Source organism: Psammomys obesus, unplaced genomic scaffold (genome assembly GCF_907164565.1).
Source record: "Psammomys obesus unplaced genomic scaffold, mPsaObe1.curated_primary_1811, whole genome shotgun sequence".
NCBI lineage: Eukaryota > Metazoa > Chordata > Mammalia > Rodentia > Muridae > Psammomys > Psammomys obesus.
The window spans coordinates 26,144,724-26,162,195 of record NW_026596095.1 but is presented as its reverse complement, the minus strand read 5'-3'; the positions used below and the strand labels follow the sequence as shown (position 1 = coordinate 26,162,195).

The following is a 17,472-nucleotide window of genomic DNA, read 5'->3' as shown; positions in this document are numbered from 1 at the left end:
CTATCTGTGCAGGGATTCTAGGTTATATTCATGCATAGTCCTTGGTTGGAGTATCAGTCTCAGAAAAGAGATCTATGCCCAGATTTTTTTATTCTGTTGTTCTCCTTGTGGAGCCGCTGTTCTCTTTAGGTCTTTCTATCTCCCCCTTCTTTCATAAGATTCCCTGCACTCTGCCCAAAGTTTGGTTATGAGTCTCAGCATCTGTTTTTTTGGTTTTTTTTTTTTTATTTTATTTTTCTTTTTAGTTACATTTTGTTAACTCTGTGTCCCAGCTGTATCCCGCTCCCTCATTCCCTCCCCAACCCCATACTCCCTCCCTGGTCTCCTCCCTGCCCCTTTCCAAGTCCACTGATAGGGGAGGACCTCCTCCCCTTTCATTTGACCCTATTTTATCAGGTATCTTCAGGGCTGGCTACAAAGTCCTCCTCTGTGGCCTAACAGGACTGTTCCTCCCCTGGGGGGGGGGGGGGTCAAAGAGCCTGCCCTTGAGATCCTGTTAGAAATAGTCCTTGTTCCCCTTACTTTGGAAAACTACTTGGTTACTGAGCTACCACGGGCCACATCCGAGCAGATACACTGCTAGGTAGAGTCTGAATTTCAAAGGCCCTCTTTGGTAGACTCCTGTCCTTTTCCCTGTTTTCTCCCTCTTCAGATGTCTGTCCCGTTTGCCTCTCTGAGTGAGGATGATCATCTTACCCAGGGTCCTCCTTCTTGATTAGCTTCTTTAGGTATACAGATTTTAGTATGTTTTTCTTATATTATAAGTCTAGTATCCACTTATAAGTGAGACTATACCATGTGTGTCTTTCTGCTTCTTGGATACCTCACTCAGGATGATCTTTTCTAGTTCCCATCATTTGCCTGAAACTTTCATGATTTCCTTGTATTTAATTGCGGAGTAGTATTCCATTGTGTAAATGTAGCACAATTTCTATATCCATTCCTCCATTGAGAGACATCTGGTTTGTTCCCAGATCTGGAATTTATGAATAATGCTGATACGAATGGTTGAGCAAATGTGCTTGTTCTATACTTGAGCATGTTTTGGATATATGCCTAGGAGTGGTATAGCTGGATCTTGAGGAAGTGCTATTCCTAAGTATCTGAGAAAGCACCAGATTGATTTCCAAAGTGGTTGTTCAAGTTTACCGTAAAACCACCAATGGAAGAGGGTTCCCCTTTCTCCACAACCTCTCCAGCAAGGATTGTCACTTGAGTTTTTGATCTTAGCCATTCTAAAAGTTGTAAGGTGAAATCTCAGAGTCATTTTGATTTACATTCCTCTGATGACTAAAGATGATAGGTGTTTCTCTGCCATTTGATATTCCTCTATTGAGAAATCTTTGTTTAGCTCTGTACCCTATTTCTTAATTGGATTACTTGATTTGTTGCTTTTTCACTTCTTTTTTTTTATTTTTTATTTTTTATTTTTTCTTTTTAGTTACATTTTGTTAACTCTGTGTCCCAGCTGTATCCCGCTCCCTCATTCCCTCCCCAACCCCACACTCCCTCCCTGGTCTCCTCCCTGCCCCTTTCCAAGTCCCCTGATAGGGGAGGACCTCCTCCCCTTTCATCTGTCCCTGTTTTATCAGGTATCTTCAGGGCTGGCTGCAAAGTCCTCCTCTGTGGCCTAACAGACTGCTCCTCCCCTGGGGGGAGGTGTCAAACAGCCTGCCCTTGAGATCCTATTAGAAATAGTCCGTGTCCCCCTTACTTTGGAAAACTACTTGGTTACTGAGCTACCACAGGCCACATCCGAGCAGAAGTTCTAGGTTATATCCATAGATGGTCCTTGGTTGAGTTTCAGTCTCAGAAAAGACCCTGTGCCCAGATATATTTGGTCCTTGTAGAGCTCCTATCCTTTCCATATCATACTAACTTCCCTTCTTTCATATGATTCCCTGCACTCTGCCGAGGGTTTGGTTATGAGTCTTAGTGTCTGCTTTGAAACACTGCTAGGTAGAGTCTTTCAGATGCCTTTTGTGGTAGACTCAATCTGGCGCTTTCTCAGACAACTAGGAGTAGTGCTACCTCAAGACCCAGCTATACCACTCCTAGGTATATACCCAAAATTTGCTCAAGTACACAACAAGGACATTTGTTCAACCATGTTCGTAGCAGCTTTATTTGTAATAGCCAGAACTTGGAAACAACCCAGATGTCCATCAACGGAGGAATGGATACAGAAATTGTGGTATTTTTACACAATGGAATACTACTCAGCAATCAAAAAGGAGGAAATCATGAAATTTGCAGGCAAGTGGTGGGATCTAGAAAAGATCATTCTGAGTGAAGTATCCCAGAAGGAGAAAGACAAACTTGGTATATACTCGCTTATATAGACCTACAAGACATGATAAACATAATGAAATCTACACACCTAAAGAAGATAATCAAGAAAGTGGACACAGGCGAAGGTGATTAATCCTCATTTAGAAAGACAAATGGGATGTGCCTTGAGCTTTTTCACTTCTTGAGTTCTTTATATATTCTGGATACTAGCCCTCTGTCAGATATAGGGTTGGTGAAGATCCTTTCCCAATCTCTAGGCTGTCGTTTTGTTCTGTGTGCTTTGCTTTCCAGACGCTTTTCAGTTTCATGAGGTCCCATTTATTGATTGTTGCTCTTAGAGCCTGTGCTGTTGGTGTTCTGTTCAGGAAGTTGACTCCTGTGCCAATGAGTTCAAGGAGCTTCCCCACTTTTTCTTCTAATAGGTTTAATGTGTCTGGTTTTATGTTGAGATCTTTGATCCACTTGGACTTTAGTTATGTGCAGGGTGATAAATATGAATATTTGCATTTTTCTACATGTTGACGTCCAGTTGGACCAGCACCATTTGTTGAAGATGCTGTCTTTTTTCCATTGTATGTTTTTAGCTTCTTTGTCAAAATCAAGTATCCGTAGGTGTGTGGGTTTATTTTTAGGTTTTCTATTCCATTCCATTGATCCACCATTCTGTTTCTATGCCAGCACGATGCCATTTTTATTACTATTGCTCTGTGGCACAGCTTGAGATCAAGGATGGAGATACCTTCAGATGATCTGTTGTTGTACAGGATTGTTTTGGAAATCCTGGGGGTATTTTTGTTTTTCCATATGAAACTGAGATTTGTTATTTCAAGTTTGGTAAAGAATTGTGTTGTTATGTAAGAAGTGGGAAATAGTAAGAGCTGGAGGGGACGGGAACTCCACAAGCAGAGCAACAGAACAAGATAATTTGAACACAGGGAACTTCCCAGAGACTCATACTCCAACCAAGGACCATTCGTGGAGATAACCTAGAACTCCTGCACAGGTGTAGCCCATGGCAGTTCAGTGTCCAAGTGGGTTACATAGTAATGGGAAGAGGGACTGCCTCTGACATAATCTGATTGGCCTGCTCGTTGATCACCTCCCCCTGAGGGGGGAGCAGCCTTACCAGGCCATGGTAGAGGACAATTTTGATGAGAACTGATAGACTAAGATCAGAAAGGAGAGGAGAACCTCCCCTATCAGTGGACTTGGGGAGTGGCATGCATGCAGAAAGAGGAGGGAGGGTGGGATCGGGAGGGGAGGAGGGAGGGGCTAATGGGGAGATACAAAATGAATAAAGTGTAATTAATAAAAAATTTTAAAAAAATGTAACTGATAAGAAAAAAATAAAATTCAAAAAAAAAAAAAGAATTGTGTTGGTATTTTGATGGGAATTGCATGAAATCTGTAGATTGCTTTCGGCAGGATGGCTATTTTCACTGTTAATCCTACCAATCCATGAACATGGAAGATCTTTCCATCTTCTGAAATCTTCAATTTCTTTCTTCAGAGACTTGAACTTTTTTCAAACAGGTCTTTCACTTGCTTGGTTAGAGTCACACCATAACTTTTAAGTTATTAGTGACTATTCTGAAGGGTGTTGTTTCCCTAATTTCTTCCTCAGTCCTTTTGTCTTTCGTATACAAGAGGGCTACTATTATTTTTTGAGTTAATATTTTATCCAGCCACTTTGCTGAAGGTGTTTATCAGCTGAAGGAGTTCTCTGGTTGAATTTTGGGGGTTGGCCCACAAGGAGAGCAACAGAACTAGAAGATCTGAACATAGGGTTCTTCCCAGAGACCCATACTCCAACCAAGTACCAGGCATGGAAATAACCTAGAACCCCTGTGCAGTTGTAATCCATGGCAATTTAGTGTCTAAGAGGGTTACATAGTAATGGGAAGTGGGACTGCCTCTGACACAATCTGATAGGTCTGCTCTTTGATCACCTCCCCCTGAGGGGAGAGCAGTCTTACCAGGCCACAGAAGATGACATTGCAGCCACTCCTGATGTGATCTGATAGACTAAGATCAGAAGAAAGGAGAGGAGGACATCCCCTATCAGTGGACTTGGGGAGGGGCATGCATGAAGAAGGGGTAGGGAGGGTGGGACCGGGAGGGGAGGAGGGAGGGGCTTATGGGGGGATACAAAGTGAATAAAGTATAAATAATAATAATAATAAAAAAGACATAAAAAAAGAATTTTGGGGGTTGGTCATGTATATTATCATATCATCTGCAAATAGTGATACTTTGACTTCTTCCTTTCTGACTTGTATCCCCTTAATATCCTTTAGTTGTCTTATTGCTCTAGCTAACACTTCAAGTACTATGTTGAAGAGACATGGAGAGAATAGGCAGCCTTGCCTTGTCCCTGATTTCAGTGGGATTGTTTTAAGTTTCTCTCTGTTTAGTTTGATGTTGGCTATAGGCTTTCTGTATATTGTCTTTGCTATGTTCAGGTAGGTGCCTTGTATCCCTGATCTCTCCAAGCCTTTAAACATGAATGGGTATTGGATTTTCTCAAATTCTTTCTCAGCATCTAAGGAGATGATCATGTGGGTTTCTCCTTCAGTTTGGTTATGTGATGGATTACATTGATGGATTTCTATATATTGTACCACACCTGCATGCCTGGAATGAAACCTACTTGTCCATGGTGGATATTATCTGTTAAGTGTTCTTGTATTAGGTTTGCAAGTATTTTATTGAGTATTTTTGCATCAATGTTCATAAGAGAGATAGGTCTGAAATTCTCTTGTTGGGTCTCTGTGTGGTTTATGTTTCAAGGTCATTGTGGCTACATAGAATGAGTTTGGTAATGTTCCTTCTGTTTTATGGAATAGTTTGAAGAGAATTAGAGTTAGCTCCTCTTTGAAGGTCTGGTGGAATTCTGCACTGAAACCATCTGGCCCTGTGCTTTTTTGAAAGGGAGACTGTTGGTGACTGCGGTGACTGCTTCAATTTCCTTGGGGGAAGGAGGATATAGGTCTACTCAATCTATTTATCTGATCTTGATTTAATTTTGGTAGAGGGAATTTATCAAGAACATTGTCCATTTCCTTTAGATTTTCAAAATTTGGGGCATACAGGCTTTTGTAGTAAGTTGTAATGTTTGTTTGGATTTCCTCAGTATCTGTAGTTATGTCCCCATTTTCATTTCTGATTTTGCTAATTTGAATACTTTCTCTGTGCCTTTTAGTTAGTTTGGTTAAGGCTTTGTCTATCTTGTTGATTTTCTCAAAGAACTAGCTCTTGGTCGCATTCTTTGAAGTGTTGTCTTTGTTTCTAATTCATTGATTTCAGCTCTGAGTTTATTTCCAATTGTCTACTCCTGTTGGGTGTGTCTTCTTCTTACTTTTCTAGGGCTTTTAGGTGTGCCATTAAGTTGCTTGTAGGAAATGTCTCAAACTTCTTTCTGGAGGCACTTAAAGCTATGAACTTTCCTCTTACCACTGCTTTCATTGTGTCCCATAAGTTTAGGTACGTTGTGCCATCATTTTCATTGAATTTTAAGAAGTCTTTAATTTCTTTTTTCATTCCTTCCCTGACCAAGCTGTCATTGAGTAGAGAGTTGTTGAGTTTCCATGTGTGTGTAGGCTTTTTGCTACTTCTCTTGTTGTTGAGGTCTAGTTTTAGGTCATAGATGTCTAATACAGGATACAAGGGATTACTTCAATCTTCTTGTATCTGTTGAGGCTTGCTTTGTGCCCAAAAATATGGTCAATTTTTGAGAAGGTACCATGAGGTGCTGAAAAGAAGGTATACTTTTTGAGTTTGGTGAAAAGTTCTATAGACATCTTTTAGGTCCATTTGATTTTTGACCTTTGTAAGTTCCATTATTTCCCTATTTAGCTTCTGTCTAGATGATCTGTCCCTTAGTGAGAGTGGAGTGTTAAAGTCTACCACTATTAAGGTGTTGGGATACATGTTTGATTTAAGCTTTAATAATGTTTCAAATTTACAAATATAGATGCTCTTGAATTTTGGGCATAGATGTTCAGAATTGTGATGTCCTCCTGGTGGATTTTTCCTTTGATGAGAATGAAGTGTCCCTCCAAATCTTTTTTTATTAATTTTGGTCTATAAAATTCTATTCCATTAGATATTAGGATAGCTACCTCAGCTTGTTTTCTGGGCCTGTTTACTTGAAAAATATTTTTCCAAGCCCTTAGTCTGAGGTAGTGTTTATCTTTGTTACAAAGGTGTTTCTTGGATGCAGCAGAATGTTGGATCCTGATTCTGCAACCATTCTGTTAGTCTATCTTTTTTTATTAGAGAGTTGAGTCCACTGATGTTGATAGATAATAGTGACCAATAAATGTTAGTTCCTTTTACTGTGGAGTTGGTGGTGTTACTGTGTTTCATTGCTTGTTTTCTTTTAATTTTTTGATGTGAAGTTATCTATAATCTATGTTTTCTTGGGTATAGTTATTTTTGTTGGATTGGAGTTTTCCTTCTAGTATCTTCTGTAGGGCTGGGTTGTAGTGTAGATTTTGTTTAAGTTTGGTTTTGTCATGGAATATTTTGTTTTCTCCATTTATGTTGATTTAAAGCTTTGCTGGTTATGGTAGTCTGGGTTGGCATCATGGTCCCTTAGCATCTGCATTACATCAGCCCAGGCCCTTCTGGCTTTCATGGTTTCTGTTGAGAAGTCTGGTGTGATTCTGATATGTCCACCTTTATATGTTACTTGGCCTTTTTCCCTTGCTGTTTTTAATATTTTTTTCTTTGTTCTATAGATTTAGTGTTTTTATTATTATGTAACATGAGGAATTTCTTTTCTGGTCTAGTCTATTTAGTGTTCTGTAGTCCTCTTTTATTTTTATGGACATCTCTTTCCTTAGGTTGGAAAAAATTTCTTCTTTGATTTTCCTGAAAATATTTTCTGGACCTTGGAGCCTGGAATCTTCATTTTTATCTACTCCTATTATTCTTAGATTTCGTCTTTTCATGGCATCCTTGATTTCTTGGATGTTTTGTGTTTGGAACTTTTCCGATTTTCCTTTTTCTTTGAGAGAATTATCAATTTCTACAAGTGTATCTTCACCACCTGAGATTCTCTCTTCCATCTCTTGTATTCTATTGGTGATGCTTACCTTTGTGGTTCCTGATCTTTTTTCCAAGTTCTCCAGCTCCAGGGTTTTCTCTATTTGTGTTTTCTTTTTCTTTTTCTTTTTTGTATGTTCATATCAGCTTTATTCTTTTTTTAATTTTTATTAATCACATTCTGTTTTCATGCCTTGTGCCACTTTCTTCATCTGTTTGAATGTAGATTCCTGTCTTTCCATGATGGCCTCTATTTTTTTGTTCATTTCCTTTCTATTTGCCAATATTTGTGCCTCTACTTGTGCCCCTATTTGTTTGGCTGTATTTGCCTGTATTTCTTTGAGAGCTTTGTTCCTTTCATCTCTGTATGTATCCACATGTACCTCTACATGTGCCTCTATTTGTTTGGCTGTATTTGCCTGTACTTCTTTGAAAGTTCTGTTTGTTTCCTCTTTATGCGCCTCTAATATCTGGATAAGCATAGAATTGAGATCATTTTCCTGTGTTTCTGATTAATTAGCACGTACATTGATTTTTTGGGGTTGCTGGTGAAGCCATGGTGTCCTGATTTTTGTTAGATGGGTTCTTATGCCGACCTCTACCCACCTGCTTATCCTTAACCTTCACCCTTTGTTCCAGTCTGTACTTCAGACTGGGTCCATCTGTCTGTGAGTTCTGGATTATTCTTCAGGAAGATGAGAGAGGTTCACTGGTTTGAGAGTGTATGTTGGTGTTTCCAGCTGTAGCTAAGGGAGGAAGGTCACAGGTACATGTATGCCAGTGCAGGCTTGTGCATGGAAGTGTACCTTAAAGGACAGGGTGCTAGAGCATGAAGATGCCTGGAAGGGTAGAGCTTAAGCGCAGGAGGGGGTGCAGGTGCTGGCATTGTTCATGGGTGTAATGTGCATGCACAGGTGCCCTGAATACCTCAGTGGCCTACACGCCTGTTGTACTGTCCTCCTGGTATTCAGATCTGTCTGGGATCCAGGAATTGCTTGTCTAGACTCCACTGGTAGACCCACAGAACAGGGGCTTCAATGTTGAGAATGCTGTCCTAAGGATCTCTATGTTGCCCACAGTGGTGGTGTGGATGGGAGGGATCCAACGTCCAGCTGCTAGTATAGAGGGACCCTGGATCTAGGGCTCTGCACACACTCACTTAAAGACGTACTCAGTCACTCACAAGCCAATACTGGAGTTTCAGATCCTGTGCTCCTCAGATATGGTTTGCACTGGCTGCCGCCATCTTGGGACTCCCCCCTACTAGTTACATATTTAAACATAAACATACACACAACATCAACTAAGTCCAGTTAGTGTTGCCTGAAAGCATATGTGTTTATGGCTGACCACTTAGGATTGGGAAACCCAATCAGGAAGCTTGTCCCTAGATAAAACTGATTCTCTCTCCCACATCAGCAACTGAGTGCCTATAGCTCTTCATCTTGAGGTGGAACCTTGTAAAATTTCCCATCTACACTGTCATGTCATGGGAACCTTTACTGTTCATATATCATGGGTGCAGCTTTCCTGTTGTGTTTATAATACACTATCTCACAGCAATCATCTCACTCCTCTGGCCTTTCCACCTTTCCACCCCTTCTTTCTGCATTGTGCCTTGAACCTTCATGCTTAGAGGTTGCATTGCTGCTGTGCACCACATGGTCACTTTTGGCCACATGGATCTGCTTTTGGCCAGTTGTAGATCTCTGTAGCAGCTTCTGCCTGCTGCAAAAAGAAACTACTTAAGTGAGGGGTGAAAACTTCATTTGTCTATAGATATAAGGATGAGTGTTTACAATACTTAAAAACTGTATTAAGAAAACACTACATGTATGCTCCTCTCTAAATCTATAATTTCTCAAACCACAGATTCTTGGCAAAGTTTGCATTACCAGACATAAGTTCTCTCCTATGATCATCCTTGCCTATGTAGAAAGGTGGGGGCCATTCTGGCCTACATGAGACACTGTCTCAAAAATAAATTAGTTAATTAACTAAATTAAAAATAAAACATAAAAAGTGTTGACAATAATAACAATGGAGTAATCTGCCAATTAAAGAAGTCAAACGGATATCAGAAAAGGCTATAAATATTTCCTGTCTTTTATATCCTTATAACTAAGCTTTTTCCTTAAGCGTATTTTTAGTTGTTTGAAACAATAACTTTCTACTTAAGAACTTATTATTAATAAATTATGATAACATTATGCTAATAGATAAAGTACCCTACTTTAAAAATAATATCTTAAAATATGACTTTAAGATATTTTAAATTGATTAAATTATATAGATAAATGAATAGAAACAAATTGCCACTGCAATTTAAATGGAACTACAAAATACACAGTTGTAAGCTATTTTCACTGGACAAAATTTATAAGGGAACTAAAATTAACAACTATGCTCAGATGAATACATGACAAATTGCCATATCTTCCCATGTAATTTTTAATCATTTGTTTTAATGAACGAGAGAAATCAGTAAGATGATATGCCAGTACAGAGCCAAAGTTTTGGCGCCACCTAGTGAAATTTTAAATTTTTAAAATTTTTCCATATAAGATGACAATGCAGCCATTCTTGATGTGATCTGATAGACTAAGATCAGAAGGAAGGAGAGGAGGACCTCCCCTATCAGTGGACTTGGGGAGGAGCATGTGTGAAGAAGGGAGAGGGAGGATGGGGCCGGGAAGAGAGGAGGGAGGGCCTTATGGGGGGATACAAAATGAATAAACTGTAATTAATAAAAATAAATAAATTTAATAAAAAAAAAGAATTTCATATATGAGCTATTTTGGGCCTGAGGTCCAATTACATGACTGTTGGTCACCATCAGGATATAAAAGCCACTACTGCATCTTCCAGAATATCTTGCCATGCTGATCATTGTTGTAGTTCAGAGGCATTGCAGCTGCATAGGTCCACTGAAGGATTTTCTCCCTGAGTAGCTCAACCATCTCTATCTGGTACCATGAATGACTTCTTAGGGAAGAAGATTCCAGATAAGTTTTAGTTCCATTCTTCTACATCCTCTGTCTGAAGTGTATAGTGTCTTCAGCAATGGGGTCTTTCCTTCAGTTTCTAGTAAGCAATCACCTTTCTGTTGCATCCAAGAACTACATCATACCATCAGGCACAGACATCAATCACCTTAGGTAAAGGGGTGGAAAAGGCTATTCCAAGAAAATAGATTCAAAAAGCAAGAATGTGTAGCTATTTTAATATCTGACTAAATAGACTTCAAAGCAACATAAATCAGAAGAGATAGGAAAGGACATGATATAAGCTATTAAAGGAAAAATCCAGAGAGGATATTGCAATTCTAAACACAAAGGTACTCAAGTTCATAAAAGAAGCACTACTAAACCTAAAATCACATAAAAAACCCAAGACCATGATGGGGGGTGACTTCAATATATGACTCACAGTCAAACAGGTCATCCAGACAAAAACAAAATATACAAATGCTTAAGTTAAATTACAGCATAACAGAACATTTCATTCAAAATACTAAAGAATATACTTTCTTCTCAATAGCCCATGAACTTTTTTCAAAACTGACCAGAGCATAGGACAAAATGCAAGTCTTAACATTTTATCAAAAACTTGAAATAACACCATGCATCTTATCTGGCCACCATAGATTAAAGTTGAATATTACCAACAGTGGGAACAGCATAAAGTTTACAAAGTCATAGAAGCTGAACAACTCACTACTGAATGAAAATTAGGCCAAGACAGAAAAAAAGATGCACATGCATTAAGATCAACAATAAGCAAGTGGGACTGCATGAAACTAAAATGTTTCTGAACAGCAAATGATAGCATTTATTCAAGTGAAGAGGCAGCCAATAAACAGAAAAGAAATCTTTACCAGCTATAAATTTTATAGGTTAAAATGTAGATTATACAAATATTTCAAAAATCTGAATGTCATGAAAACAAACAGCCCAGTTAAAAGATGGGTCCTGGTCATAGATCTACACAGAAATCTCTCAAACATTCACTATCCTTAACCATCATGAAAATACAAATGAAGTTACTATGAGATTTCATCTTACCCAAAATCAGAATGGCAATGATCAAAAAACAAATGACAACAAAAGGTGGCTAGAGAAAGGGGAAAAGACTTATTTACTGCTAGTGGGAGTTCAAACTAGTACAGGTACTTTGAGAATCAAGTTCCTCAAAAATCTAGAAATAATTCTACCACATTATCTAGCTATGCTACTCCTGGGCACAAATTCTACTAAACAGATATACTGATCATACATGTTCATTGCTGCTCTATTTACAATAGATAAAAAATGTAAACAGCCTAAATGTCTATCAACAGATGAACTGGTAGTAAAAATGTGGTACACTTACACAATGAAATTTGTTTAAAAATGAAATTATGCTATTTTCAGGTAAATGGATAGATCAGAAAATCACCATTCCAAGCGAGGAAATCCAGTTCTAGAAAGACGGATGTCAATTGTTTTCTCTCATTGTGGATGTTAGCTTTAAATCTTTAGATATGTGTATTTCATTTACAGTTACTACATAGGTCAGTAAACTAGTAATGAGCCTTGTGGAGGGGTGCAGTAAAGGGTGAAAAAGTAGGGCTAAAAGGAAAAAATGAAACGGGAAGAGTGAGGGATAGAGGGTAAATGAGGAAATATGAAAAGTGATAACTAACACAAAAAAAACTGGAAAAGTTATATGGAAAAAACTATTACTGTAGATGTTCTCTCAAATTAAAAAATACATACAGATGTTTAAAATATTAAATGCATTACCTATGACAGGGCAACAATGCCTCTCCTGGCCACCATCAGCTAGCAAATAAAAACCCAATGTCAAGAATGGGTTGCAGGGGTTGCGGACATAGCTCACCAGGAGTGCAGGGAATCTTAGGAAAGAAGTGGGAAATAGTAAGATCTGGAGAGGACAGGAGCTCCACACAAAGACCAACAGAACCAAAAAATCTGAGCACAGGGGTCTTTCCTGAGACTCATACTCCAACCAAGTACCATGCATGGAGATAACCTAGAACCCCTGCACAGATGTAGCCCGTGGCAGTTCAGTGTCCAAGTGGGTTCCATAATAATGGGAACAGGGACTGCCTCTGACATGAACTGATTGGCCTGCTCTATGATCACCTAACCCTGATGAGGGAGCAGCTTTACCTGGCCACAGAGGAAGACAATGCAGCCAAACCTGATGAGATCTGATAGACTAGGATCAGAAGGAAGGAGAGGAAGATCTCCCCTATCAGTGGACTTGGGGAGGGGCATGCGTGGAGAAGGGGGAGAGAAGGTGGGATTGGGAGGGGAGGAGAGAGGGGTTTATGGGAAGATACAAAGTGAATAAAGTGTAATTAATAAAAATTAAATAAAAATATTTTAAAAAACGAATGGGTTGCAACTTGGGGAGGGACATGGGTGGAGAAGGGGAAGGGAGGGTGGGACTGGGAGGGGAGGTGGTAGGGGTTTACAGGGGGATACAAAGTGAATAAAGTGCAATAAATAAAAAGTAAAATAAAAAATTTTTATATAAAAATATATTGAATAAGAAAAAAAAGAATGGGTTGCTCCTATTGGATCTATTGGTGAATGAATACCCATAGACTTCAAATATTACAATGGTACTTTTTTTTGTTTATCCTCCTTGATAGTAATACCTATTGATGAAGACATCATATACTTGAATTATAGAACATATGGCAACTCACACTAGTATTAACCTGGAAGCTTCATCTCTTTTGGCTAACTTTCATGGTGATAGAAGGTATTATGCATGCTACTAGAGGAAAAGAAACTGAGCATCAGTCTTACACAGCTGTGAAGTCTGTCAGCTATAGGAATGACCTGCCTGGAAAGATGTGTCCATTGGTGCAGTAGTGGCACAGATGTCTCGAGAGTATCTAAACACTTTGTTTATATTTAAAGCTCACTTGACAAGTTACTGGGGCCAAGAACTAGACTCATTAAAGGCCCTAGGGGAGAGCCTACTATGATTACCCTGCTAAGTAGGCATTGTATTATACCACCTCCTAATGACTTCTTGTTATATCCATAGACAAATCCAATGTACTTTTTAAAACAGAATATCCAAATCTTCTTCCAACCACTCCCTTGATACAATGAAATTTCTAGTATTACCATTTGATATGTTCTAGAGTTTTCCATGTGTTTAATACTAGATATTTATGAGATAATATTTTGCCATATATCTTATAATTATTATAAATGAAAGAGGATGCAAGAGAAATACAAAACTGCAGCAACAAAGAACTATTAAATTAAAAGTTTTTCTTGGTTGATTATCAGTCTCTGCAGGGCCCCTGGACCCAGATTTTTTTGGCTCTGTTGATCTCCTTGTGGAGCTCCTGTCCCCTCCAGGTCTTTCTATCTCCCCCTTCTTTCATAAGATTCGCTGCACTCTTGTCCAAAGTTTGGCTATAGACACCCTACTCAGATGTAGCCCATGGGCAGTTCAGTCTCCATGTTTGTTCCCTAGTAAGGGAAGCAGGCACAATTACTGGCATAAATGCAGTTGGCTGCTCTTTGATTACCTCCCTCTAGCGAGGTGGCCTTACTAGGCCACAGAGAAAGAGGATCCAGACAGTCCTGATGAGATCTGATAGGCTAGGATCAAATAGTAAGGGAGGAATATCTCCCCTATCAGTGGACTAGGGGAGAAACATAGGGGGTAAGAGGGAAGGAGGGTAGGACCAGGGGGCAATGAGAAGGGAGCTACAGCTGGGATGCAAAGTGAATAAATTATAATAAATAATAATAAAGAAAAATTATTGAAAAACAATCTTCCTAAATGTGACTAAAAGTTAAGACAAAAATCCTGTTTAATTAAAAGTGCATGTTCCTATTCAATATAAAACTGCATCACAACATGAGAAAATTGTGCTTTTATAAAGCAAGTATCATTCAAGTACCTACCATGTTCTAGGCACTATGGTAAATACTAAGAGCACCATGCTGAACAATGAATGATCCAAAACTCAGGAAATATTAATGTTCAAATAAACAAAATTAGGTTTCATTACTATTGATTACAATTCATGTTGTTACTTCACCTATTTCACAATTTCTTTTAAAATCACTTTAGACCACAGTGATTTTGACAGCATAATAAGTATCATGTAATAATACGGGCAATCTTATTTTAACCTGAAAATCATCTAATACAAACTTCCCTCCTTTAAAAAAAATGAAGCATTATGTAAGAGGATTTTTAATGCAATAGTAATTTTTCTAAACATCTAAAGTTTGCCACTAAACATCATCTTGAGTACTGGGGTTGAAGTGAAATGAGAGAATTATTGGCAGAAAATGGAACATACAATAATTTCTACCTTAATTTATATATATCTTAGGACAAAATATTAAAGACATTTGAAGAAAAAGAATTGTCTACTACTAAAATAAGGAAACAGGAGTAGGGAGCTCCTTCTGACAAAGCACCCAAGTAGAGACAGCGACCACACGGCATGTACTGCAGCTCCCTCTACAGTGCTCACTGAGTGACACAGTCCTCAGGCACAGGAGACTTGAAAAAACTTCAATCTGGTGATAATGACCTCAGCGATCTTATCAATATAGAAAACAGAGAAAATATCCCTTACAGCTTACCTTTTTTAACTCCTGACATATTAATTCTTCATAAAGCCGTGGAATAAATTTACATTTTTGCTGTCCATCTTTCTTGATGTTAATATTTTCATAACATATTCTCCTTTTCCTTTCAAAAATTGATATAGAATTTGAGTTTTTAATTTTAAATATATAAATATTTATATAAGTAAAGATAAATTATATATTTTTTAAAAGATATATTACACACACACACTCATACACACAGCGTTCTGCCTGCATGTGTGCCTGTATGCCAGAAGAGGGCACCAGATCTCATTATAGATGGTTATGAGCCACCATGTGGTAGCTGGGAATTGAACTCAGGGCCTTTGGAAGAACAATGAGTGCTCTTAACCTCTGAGCCATTTCTCTCCAGCTCAAGATAATTTTTTTAAGCAACCACTTCTGCTTTTGATAGATTTGATAATGTCAATAGGTTAGGTCAATACATTCAAATTCTTAGGAAAATACATGTTCATGTTGGTTGGTTTTGTTTTTTAAAATCTGAAGCAATGGGGATGCCAAGATGAGAGCTGTTGTCAAGCCTGATGACCTGCATTTAAGCTCTGGGGCCCACATGGTAGAGGATTAGGATTCCCACAAGTTTTCCTTTGCCTTCAGCATAGGTGTGCACACACATGCACATATATATACAGATACACACAAGAAAAAGCCAACTAAAATTTAGAGAACTCTCATAAAATTGTTCTAATAATTATTCCAAAGGGAAAAAAAAAAAAGAACACTAGAATGACAACATGAACTGACATTATTAAAGGTAATAAAAAAAAAAAAAAACAGTCCTGATAGTCTACTTACCATAAGTTTTTAAAATACAAAATCCCTGGGTATTTTAATTTCTGCTTAAAATAAGAAAAATATAACCCTTTGTATTTACATCATCAAACAGTACACCAAAGGGCATTAAGATCTCTGAGAATAAAGAATGAATGTATTTTCAATGTGATTAAACAGTTTAAAAAATTAATAAATAAAGCACTAATGACTAGGCTCAAGTCCTGGAGGCACACAGCCTGACAAAAAAAAACTTCCTGTTAGCTCTGTAAGCTAATACAAACCACCTAACTTCTCTTAGCGTCAGATTCTTCATTTATAACTGGACATAATAATAAATACTTCTCTAGAACACAATGGAAAGAGCAAAAAACAGATGTGCAGTATTTAGTGCCATACATGGCCCAATAAACCCACTATAACTTTTGGCATTGATCATTGTTAGAATTATATTTGTGTAAACCATACTTAAACCATGCTATTTTTCCTATTTATTGAACAAAACTTCAATGATATCCAGCATCTAAAAAAACTATACTAACTATACAAAAAATTAAATTAAAATAAGTAACAGAAAAACAAAATTTTAAGTTATATAATAATTGCCACAAATTTCATTAATCTGTGCTATGATTTAACTGTGCATTCACCATTCTGGCTCACTTTTCCACTGGTTTTTACATACAAAATTTAACAAGTAAGTTTGTTTTGCAAAACTTCAAATGAGTTTGTAGCCATAGAATAAATATATATTTATGATATTAGAATTGTGATGTATTACTTATGTCCATTTCTTTCTCAAAGAAAAGATAAAAATATATGTCACCATTCAGAATGGCCCTTTATTATGTGTAAAATCTCAGAAGAATTCTAACTCAATAATGTCCAAAATAGAAAAAATATATATACTGGAAAATATCCACTGCAGAATAAATCAAGACCACTCCAGATGAAATATATAGCAATGCAAGCAATCAAGCCAGAGAGAAGACAGCAAGAACAGCTGCAAAGCTGGAGCAGTCAAGAGAACAAAGCAGGATTCTGTCCTTCCCGCAGGCCAACATAGAAAATATAAACTGAAAAAGAGATGAAGTAGGGAAATTTAAAAAGGTTTTTAAAAAGAGCATAAAAATTGGGAGAGAGTGAAAATGAGTCCACATTAGAAGAAATAAAATGAACTGTATGAAAACCAAAAACAAAAAAATACCAATCAAGACCACAGTTAACAGTTACTGCAGTATTGACTGCTGTTCATGTTATTTAAACTGACACAGTAGGGAGAAGAGCAAGCCAGTAAACTGAAAGAAGCAAAAAAATGGTTTCTAATATCCAATGGCCATGACAGCCCTGGTTAAAATAAACAAGTCACAAAACAAAATCAAAAGTTATTAATCTGGAAGGAACAGGTAGTGATGAAGGGGCATCGGTAGGACAGAGATGAGAAGGGTTTCTCTGAAGACCCCTCTGGCTTCCTTATGCCATCCCACCCATGGCAGCTACCTCTTTTACTCCGACGGTACACTATCCCTTTAAAGGAAGCTCCTCCAGCTTTTGAAAGAAAGCATCATTTTGTTTTGAATGCCCTGTAAACAATGGTTTTAACATGACATGCAATTTCCTTCCAAATGCTTTCTCACCTCGGGCTTGATCACGGTCCCGTGGCCCTGTCTCCCTAACAAAGCTAATTCCTGGTGGT

General features: G+C 38.0%; 1 protein-coding gene across 1 annotated transcript in view; it reads right to left on the bottom strand.

The window, feature by feature from the left end:
- The window catches only part of Stpg2 (sperm tail PG-rich repeat containing 2), a 588,931-nt gene that overhangs the window by 524,475 nt on the left and 46,984 nt on the right, over positions 1-17,472 (bottom strand). Inside the window, exon 6 of the mRNA XM_055628088.1 lies at positions 14,979-15,087. Coding sequence (XP_055484063.1) covers positions 14,979-15,087 — 109 coding nt within the window. The remainder of the gene's footprint in view (positions 1-14,978; positions 15,088-17,472) is intronic.